The 10,032-nt window shown below is 42.2% G+C and overlaps 1 protein-coding gene across 1 annotated transcript; it reads right to left on the bottom strand.

The window, feature by feature from the left end:
* Nucleotides 1-8,255: 8,255 nt before the first annotated feature.
* On the bottom strand, nt 8,256-9,631 carry LOC140233397 (uncharacterized). Its single transcript, XM_072313504.1, has one exon. It carries the CDS (start codon nt 9,629-9,631, stop codon nt 8,519-8,521), a length of 1,113 nt encoding a protein of 370 aa, XP_072169605.1. The 3' UTR covers nt 8,256-8,518.
* Between the last annotated feature and the right edge of the window lie 401 nt (nt 9,632-10,032).

Raw genomic sequence — 10,032 nt, 5'->3', positions numbered from 1 at the left:
TAAATCAATTGAAAAATGAAGGATTTAGTGCCTTTTGGAAGGAAGCTCTTCATATACATATACATATTTAACTTAAATTATAATTGTAGCTGTTATATACAGAGTTTAAATTGGTATCTGACACCACAATTATATTGTCCCTTCCCCCATTTTTTTTCAAGTGAACCGAGCATGTATTCATTTTTAAATGAAATGTAAATAATGTTTTCTTTTTTTTTTTCCATTTGCTCTGGTTTGCTTCATCTAATTGTATGTTGTATAATCATGTTTCATGTACATGTGTATATGTTTTGAAATTACTTAATGTAACGTTTACCTCATGATGCACGGACATGAGGAAGGAACAACCGTTTGGCTGAATCATGTGCCGTGCTGAAATAAGTAAATGAAATGTAATGAAATATGATTATAATACATACATATATGTACCCGAGTATGACCCGTTATAATTTGATTTAAATTCCATTTAAATGGAATATGCTGTTTCTTTCAAACGTACATGTATGTCAAATTCCCTCTCACTTGTCTTTCCCTTGTTTCTGCCTGTGCCAAATTATCTCTCCTCCTTTGTTTGTTTTTCACACCCTCTCTCTCTTCTTCTTCTTCTCAAGTCCCACTCTATATCCTGTTGGCTGCCTCGAGACATCTCAACAAACACCACGCGAAACGTTGGTATAAAAATGAATTACAGTTCACATCTGACAGTTAGGCATACATATGAAAATAAATTTTATTAACAATCCCAAAATACAAAACTCAATCCACGGACAGAATGGAAGAAGGTGGAATGAACTGGCAAAATTTTGACTGTGCCTCCTTAAAATAGACAAAATGTCAAATATAATCATTTATGCTTTGCTTCAATACTCTCATCCTAAAATATTGACATGACTACAAGATGGGCACACGAGACATCTTTGCCAATTTAGTGATGTTGACCTTCATTGTTAGAAATACAACGTTTATACAGCACGCCATGATTTTCTACAGTGTTGGTACTTGGATCTTACAAAGTAACATATTGTGGAAAACAGCAGCAATAGGAAGACCTCATTTAGTACACGATGAAACTGAATCATCATCACTTATGTCATATTCGACATGTTGACGTTATGAAATGGTATTCATGACGAATTTAGTCTCGCATAACCGTTCCTTTTTTCCACATGGGCCTTCATGGTTTCAATATGGCGTTGTATGAGTTCAGAATACAGTCACGTAACTCCTCAAAGACATGCCTTGATTTCTCTTGCTTCCCTGCCTTACGTGCACACGGCTTGGATCATGTTTGAATCAATGACAGGCCCGGGATTTATCTTATATCATGCCTAAGCCCATGCCATCGCCGACTGATACAGATTCTTTAACTGATTGCTGTATAACATGAAACCCTGCTGTTCAATTTGAGTACGGGGGCATGATGCCAAGACAGAGACATGTACAACAAAAAAGGCACGGTTTGATTTAGAGGACAGGAGTGGAATTTCTAACGTCTGAAAACCACAAACCAGTCAAACACACATGTACCCAACGTGCACAGCAGACTGATTTTTTTTTTTTTTTTTTTTTAGTCTGAGAAACATTGACATGGAATTAGAAAGCAAAACAAACAAACAACAAACTGTCACCCAAGGTTGCACACACGAGCGTGGAAGAGAACCTAGTTTCGACAGAGTTACATTGAGCGGCGGGCCCATTCGCCACATTAATGTCGGAATGTTGGCTGACGGAAATAAAGAAAGGTAACATTAGCACGAAATCAAAATGATTGAAAGATTTCCGAGGCTGCAGCATTGACGATTATTCAAACAAAACCAACCTAGCATGACCAATGCTTCCTAGATATCGATGGAAATTTTGATGTAAATCAGTCTGGACAAACAGTAACGTCCTCAGACGACACATGTTTTCCATCGTGCAAGCAGATGACGTTTAGTGTTCTGTCTGAAGCACCTAGAACATACGGTACACGTCTAGGAACATTCAGGAACAATCACGGCAAAGATAGAGGAAGTAGGGAGCCTACTCCTCCGTCTGTTGTTGAGATTTATACATTCATTTTATCAACGTTACTACAAAAATTAACTGTACATGTAATCAAACTTGCATAACAACCCCCTGATCTTGCAATGAGCGAAAACATTGTACGCAGTATGATGTTGGGGGGGGGGGGGGGGGAGGAGACGTGGGGGCACATGCTCTGAAAGGTCGAGAACAATGACTTCACCGAGGTTCGCTCAATGGTTGTTGGGACATACACACTTGAATTACTCTCTGAAACATCTCGGTGGACCTAGCATTCTTTGTTAACAGAACCTGTAAGCAACATCATTGTGTAATTGTCGTCATTATGAAGTTGTACACATCTATGACGTACGAGGACGAAAATATCGACATTTATCTGTGCGAAGCGATCCCTTCCTTTTTCCAAGGCATAACCCTACATTCTTCCCTCTTTCTTCCGTCACAATAAATGAACGCTCCAGCCATTACGAATGCATCTCACATGGATTTATCCGCTAACACTTTAACTACTTGAGCTACCATCTTTGTGCATTACGATTGGCGTCATTGTTTGAAAATAATCAAACACTGAGAGAAGGACAATACAATAAAAATAAAGAGAATGAGCAGTGATGTGATGTATCAGAAGTTGGATTCAAGACATGCTCATGTCCTTCGTGACCAAATGGGGCCACAACCTGACTAACAACGCGACTGAACATGTGTCATTTGTATGCCCATCCAGACGGATTACCTCTATACCAATTACGTTTTGGTGTTTGTAAACATACCAGCACACTAGTATCATAATCAGACCAAGTGACATGAGATAGTATTGTACACCATTACTACAAATCATTACCAATTCAAAAAAAAAAAAAAAAAAAAAAAAAGGGGGGGGGGGGGTCTGCGAGTAAGAATTTCTGTTAATACCGACCTGGACATTGTGAGAATACTTGACAACATGTTTGCTTATTTTCAATTTTATTTTTTGTTCATTTGTACGCCACATTGAAATAGGGTGTGCATGTAGGCCTATTTCAGAACCATATAGAAAGTAAAACTGTGTGTTGTAGGTCCATGGAAATATAACGCTTACAACCTCGGAGAAACTCGTGGATGGATTACAGAAATATCGCTTGGTGATGAAATTTAAGTGCATTTAGTGAGTCTGTCATGCATTTCATGGAAATATAACGCTTACAACCTCGGAGAAACTCGTGGATGGATTACAGAAATATCGCTTGGTGATGAAATTTAAGTGCATTTAGTGAGTCTGTCATGCATTTCATTAACAACGTACTTGGGTGAAAAAGTCACAGAAATACAACTTAAGACAAACTCTTACACTCCTCAGCCTCTAAATACATTGCACGGACTTATTTCTCCTTTTGATCAAAACATCAGCATGGACTGGACTTCCCACGGAAAAAAAAAAAGAGATGCCTGTTAACCTCAACGAAGATCCTGCATGAACTCTACACGAATAAAATAATGCTTTTTTTATATAGAAATCTTACCAATTTAGTCCTCGGCATTACCCTCAAACAATGATTTCCCTCCCCCACCCAAACAGAGGAGCAGTTGGTTCATATTTCTCCGACACCAACGCCTTAATCTAATTTGTCAGAAGTTGGGGCGATGTGACCTCTCGTGGGAGGTCACGCGGTGTCGCCAGCCAATCAGAGCGCACGGGAGTTGCTCCAGCACAGCGGTGAGAAGGGCGGAGTAAGTAGCCTCTGGTGGAAAGATGCGTCTGTCCATGGAGCTATTACGATAGCTCCTTGGTCTGTCCCAGCCCATAGTGGAAGCCGCGAAGAGAACACATCTGGATTGGACGCCCGGATTCTCCCGACCGTTTTTGCATTTCTCTATACATGTACAATTGTATTATTATTCCTGGCCAAAGATACGATGTAACGGTTAATTGGTCTAGTCGTGTCCTCACCACACCTACGGTTTTCAGAAATTTTAATCTACAGAAAACAAGAACGTTTCATGTTCTCCTACGTAATAACATTCCTCTCCTTCCCCTGATTTATTAACGCCAACACCAGGTGACTGAAAGCAATTTTCACACATGTGCTTATAATTGGCTTCAGAATGCAGAGCAGCAGGCCCACCTCTCAGTCTTCTCGCCTCTCTCGATCCGTTGTTGACATTAACCGTCCTATTTCGCTGGGCAGCCATCTTTTGTTGACGTCAAGAAACCAGTGGCATTTTGACTCGAGATTGAACTCGATACTTCCAGAAACACCTTCACATAATTACAGCCCAACATTCAAAACAAAAGCAGACATTTGGCTTCCCGTGATCCGTTTGGCAAGCCGACTTCCGAGCCAAATTCCCAAACAACCACTTGTAGTCAAGTGTACAATAGACCTGGAGGATCATTGTATTTTGACCGAGCACTGACGGAGGGACGTAATCACAGAAAACCGCGACATTTCTCTCTTTTTTTTCCTCCTTACCTTCTCTCATGTGTATTCCTCGTGGGAACTAGAGCAAATTGAACCGGGAAGTAATAGAGGAAGTTCAACGGGACGCAACCACATAGTGTACACTCTCGGTTCTAATTTGGGGGATGGCAAATAGTAGAATGGTTTTTACACAGTATATGCTTTGAATAAGACAGGAAGTAGAAAGGCTTAGCGCAGAATAGACTTACGCATTAGTCAGCTAGGTATTTATTCACAACAGCGCACTGTATATCACACGTTATGATCCATACCTAGTTTTGTAGCCATGCCTTTGGTAAATCAGGGAGGCGAGACGAACACTTCTCACCTCCCTGGGCAAACTTTCAAAGCGTTGGTTTCCGGTAACCAACACAATCCGTGCTGTTATCAATCGATAAAACAAGCACAGCGACCATCGTTTCCCCTTATTTCGCCAACAAAAGTTTTGCCAGGAAAGCGTTCGGTCAAGAGCGATCGGTAGGTAGATCATCAGTAATAGGTAGAAATGTCACCCCTTCTTTTGTGACCAACACTACGAATTGTATGATGCCTGGTGCGGTGAAACCAACAGCGATTTGAATCATGACACACCATGTCATTAATTCCCCCTTCTACCTTTCTCGTAGTCCGACACTATCATAATAGGGCCGTAATACTATGCTGTCCACGCTAATCACTTCGAATGCCTCGCCAAACGTTTGCTTCATTACCATTCAATGCAATACGAAACATCGCTCTGACAATAGCATATCCCCTTTACAATCTTACATCTAAATACCCCCGATGACATGACTGCACATGTACTTTTTATTCTATGTTTGATCAGACTTCTGTTTAAAAATACTGTATCAGTCACAAGGGACTCGCGAACAGGATCAACTTAGTCGAAGAATCTCATGACCGTGAAGGCACTAAAAGGTCAACATCGGTGTTCTTAACTTTCAGTTGAAAGAGTTATCACTTCCCGAAACCGGAAGACTTTGATCTAAGAATTCAAATTGTTAATAACGTGAATGACAACTACTATGAACTGGAAACATTCTGTTGCATAGTGTTTTGACCAAACTCGTCATTTCTTAGTACTGATGAATCAAAAAGGGAAGATAATAGCGGCAGCTTCTCAACGATAATCATCCTTAACTAAAATTCTTTCTTCATGCAGTAATCAAACAATCATAATATGATTATCGACTGATACAAGAAAAACAGAAAACGAACGATAATGCAGACATCAAATCCAATCTCGACGACCACAGCGAAATAAACCTCTACATTCATCTTGCAAACACAACTCTTCTGATTAGCTTTCAATAACGAATTCTTAACAAATCTGTCATAATTCAAAACTCATTTCAAGAACACACAAGACTCTATCTATCCTAGCTTAACACTGTCTTAAATTCTTTTGAAGCTACTCACTACGCAACACTACTCTACTTCATTCTGAAAAGTACGGCTCAAAAGAAAAGTATATCAGAAAACACAAAGAAAGCGTGGTTACTGTGGAATCTTAAATTTTGATACAATTGATAAAAACGCAAATCTCAATATTTACCTTCTGACAACATCTTTTTTTTTTCTGCAAATTAATCTAGACTAAATATGCTTTGCTTGCGTGGTTTTCTACTCTTGTGAGTCTGTCTCTGGTCATTGTTTATTGCTATTGTCAAGAAGGAGTAATGTATACAAGATGATGTGAAATTCGACAAGCTCACATTTCCAAAACCAGGTAAGTAATAAATACGAAGAGATAAACAGTATTTTCTTTCTGACTCCATTTCTGCCCCCCCCCCAAAAAAAAGAAAGTTGTTTCTTTTGGGAAGACTCTGCGTAACTATCGAATGGAACACTTCGTGATCTCTGTGATTTCATATGGACTCGATTAATTCAAAAATTTAAGACATGCGTGGTACAGTGTAAGTGTCACTGAATGAAGATTGATTTGTTTGTCTTTTTTTAATAAAAAAAAAAATCTGGTAACCAATGCAGAACTTGCGTATGTCAAGATGAATTGGCAAACATACACGACGTTGCTGGTAGCCTACCCCTTCAGTGAAGATGTCCTGCCAGTAAACATTCACACCATTTTGGACGTTTCTCCAGGTGAAATTGGGATATCAACTTCTGTGACCAGACTGAAAGAAGTCACGTAATGTAGGTCTCTGAAACCTCACGCAGAGTACTGAAGTCAATGTACAAGACGACAGAAATTCACGACATTAAGTGTGTTCGTGCACGCATACCTGAACTAATAAACAACATTTTTTGGTGGGTTCTGTTTTTCAGAAGTTGTAATGTTCGCTTGGTTTCTCACAATTCTACTGTGGGTGTGAGATGAGAGTCAAACCAGCCAGCTTTTAACAGTCCTTCATTGCGATGTGGCCTTGCCACCATCAAAATAAACCGTCGCATGTGAAAGTTGCACTATTCATTTTTTAAAACCTTGATGCAAAGCTCTCCATCTCAGTGTGAAAATTGGTTTCTTCCCTCCTGATAAAGTTTAGATTGCAGGAAGATAGGAAAACATGGGAGGTGGTGGTGCGGACGTGACAAAGACAAGACGGGAAAGCCCCCTGCCCTCTTTGTGAAGATTGAATAACTCTATGAGTGCCACAATCCGGTTTATTTCCTATCCTTAGGTTTGTGTGTGGTGTGCACATTTGACTTACTGACACAGAAAGGGTTATCAAAGAAACAGAAACGTCGTGCGGACTGTGAATTGGTTTTAGACAGACTGCACTGATTATCGGCGTACATTGACTTTCAGAAATCTATTTCCTCTCCACCGGATGCAGATTTGTGATTGCAACGTTGATGGTGATACACCAAAGCGACCTGTGGTCAGAGGAGAGCGCAAACGACACAAATACTATTGTTTTGATAAATTTACCATCATGAGCATGCTGTACTACGGGAGCGAACTGCGTGCCTGAAACATGCTACCTGTCCTTTCGACCCGTCAGTGAAGGTTTCTCTCAAATAATTTTTGTGAAGATGAATAAATATGCATAACAGCCGCCCCATAACCTCCTCACGCTAATCAATCATATGAAAACGTCTGTACACAAATCCTTGCACCTTGGTCTCTCTCTCTCTCTCTTCGTTTTGACAAGTACAGGACAGTTTAAGCCGGATTAGGCAGGCAACGACCAAGGTTTTGTTTGCTTTCTCGCTCAGGTCGTAAAGTTACGAAGTCGCATCAGTATTTTCGTCTTTCTTCATGTCAATTTTGACCTTGCAAATGAACTGAACTCCTATATACATAGTATAATGGCTCGTTTAGAAATAAAAACAGTGATGAAACACATACTATACACCTCTATGGCACCTTTATGGCATTAAAAGTAAAAACACTACTCTTAAAACAATAGAAAAGACAATCGAAATAATTCGTGCACAAGGGGTATCTCAAATCACCTTTCTGGACATTCATTGAGAAAATTCTCCACAAAGCAGCGCAAAAGAAACTTCATTATTGACATCATAAAAAACAACAACACATGAACTCAGTATAGACGAGGCGAGATTGGTCTCTTCTTTGGAGTAAAACGTTCTGTAAACATTGCGTATCATTTCGTGTACATTCAACCACAAAAATCTTAACATGATCAAAATTTATCGCCACACGCAGCTGAAAATCAACGGAGCTAAAAATTGAGAGGTGGAACAAATCAAGTGAGAGCGTGTTGTGCTCCCTGATGCGGTTCGATTCCCCATGGATCACGGCTAAAAGTTAATTCGTAAGGGCCTGATCTAGCGCTCTCACGCTGCAACTTCACAGCCATAGCATTCCCCGGCAGGTGGGTGCGATTTCTCACATCGGTCAGACGTGTTTACCGTTCAGCCATTTGCAGAGTCACTGCCTGTGGCATCCTTAATTCGTTTGATCAATCATTCATCAGGGTGTTCATAGGGAAATTTCAAACGAAGTTGAAGATGAACCACGCTACGCGCCGAAGAGGTCGAAGTACAACTTAAAGGATGCTGTCGCAGCTCTCTGGTGATGTCTCTCTCTGGTAGGCACGGTAACCATGTGTCGAGCGTGACGTCTGTCATCACAGGTAGAACTCCGCCGAGTCGGGGCTCTCCGGCACGACGACCCCCTGCATGCTCGCTCGAAAACTCTCCAGCTGACGACGATAGTGGTCTCGCTCTTGGGTGGCGATGGACAGCTGGCTCTTGAGTCTGGCTAGCTCTGTTCTCAGGTAGAGTTGTTCGTTCTCCAGGTCCATGCGCTGCTTGAGGCGCTTGGTGCGACAGCTTTGAGCGTAACCACGATTTTTCAGCGTGCGTCGCTTCTGCTTCAACCTGACCACATCCTCTTTTCTGTAGCCGCGAAGTCGCCGGTTGAGTTCGCGCACGCTTAGGTGAACGAGCTCTTCGTCGGTGAAAATCCCAAAAATGTCCTCCTTTGGCATGTCGAGCATGTCGGCGTCACCCGCCGTACTACTCCCGCTTGAACTACTGTCATCCCCGTCGTCACTATCGTCATCCTCATCGTCGTCATCCTCATCGCTGTCTTCGTCGTCTTGTTCTGATATGGTAGAATTCAACCGCAATTTTCGCGGTTCCCTTTTTCTCCTCTGGCTGGAAGTTTTCTTAGGGCTAGCTTTTTTCGAGATGGTTTTCGTGTTCGCGTTCGTTGGCACCCAGTGTATTTCTAGAGGTTTTAATTCGACGGGGCTGGCGGGCACGCTGTTGGCAAGACAGGGCGAAGCGGGTAGTGTCGACGTGGTGTTGGCAGTCGACACGGCGGCGCTGGGGCAAGGTGGTTGGACGAGCTCTCCCATGGGAGCCATGGTGTTGGTGTAGTTCTCTGGTGAACACAGACCCGACGACGGAAGCTTGGTATTACTCCAGTCATCACTGCTTGCACTACTTATGCTGCTGCTGCTACTCATGCTGCGTGGGCCATGGCTGTGTTGCATGATGAAGTCCTGCTCGGCAGGGCCAAGCTCGGGGTAGGTGGAACCACGCTGCAGCTGGCCCTGAGCCTGAGCCAGGGCAAACACCTCACACATGGTTTGATCGCCATCGCAGTCGATGTCGGGCTCACGTTTTAGTGCGGCCCCAAGCTGCCATAGACTGAGATCAAAGTTTCTAATATACTCCATGGCAAGAGCATCGACATCGTTGAAGGTAGCCGAACCGTCGGCGGACTCCCCCATCGCGGTCCGGTAGCCTTGTAGCCAGATTACAGGTGTGAAGATGAAACAGTATCGAGTGTGGTTCCGTTAATCACCGTCTTTAAAAAGTTTCACCATGAAGAAAGGAGCTCGCAGCTAAACATGCCAGTTGACAGCTTGAACTCGAGGCGTAAGAATGGAAATAGTGAGATTTACGACGAATGTCAACATAAAACAGAGTCTCCACTCTGACTCTGAGATCACACGACCAGCTGATGTCTGCTTGCTCACGATGAGCGAAGTGCAAAGTAAACCATCTATGTTCATAAACTTGTAGGAGCTCGAGAGGTGGGCAACAGTGAGGCTCGAAGAGCGTAGGGTTTTAGTCCACCATCCTCACACGAGATGATAAGCACACACTGATGTTATCTCATCACAACAGA

Source organism: Diadema setosum, chromosome 9 (assembly GCF_964275005.1).
Source record: "Diadema setosum chromosome 9, eeDiaSeto1, whole genome shotgun sequence".
Classification (NCBI taxonomy): domain Eukaryota; kingdom Metazoa; phylum Echinodermata; class Echinoidea; order Diadematoida; family Diadematidae; genus Diadema; species Diadema setosum.
Note: the sequence above shows the minus strand (reverse complement) of the source record. Positions and strands in the feature narration are given on the sequence as shown.

Bases quoted from the DNA above. Each gene is read 5' to 3' on its own strand.
- LOC140233397 (XM_072313504.1), bottom strand. From the start codon at position 9,631: ATGGGGGAGTCCGCCGACGGTTCGGCTACCTTCAACGATGTCGATGCT.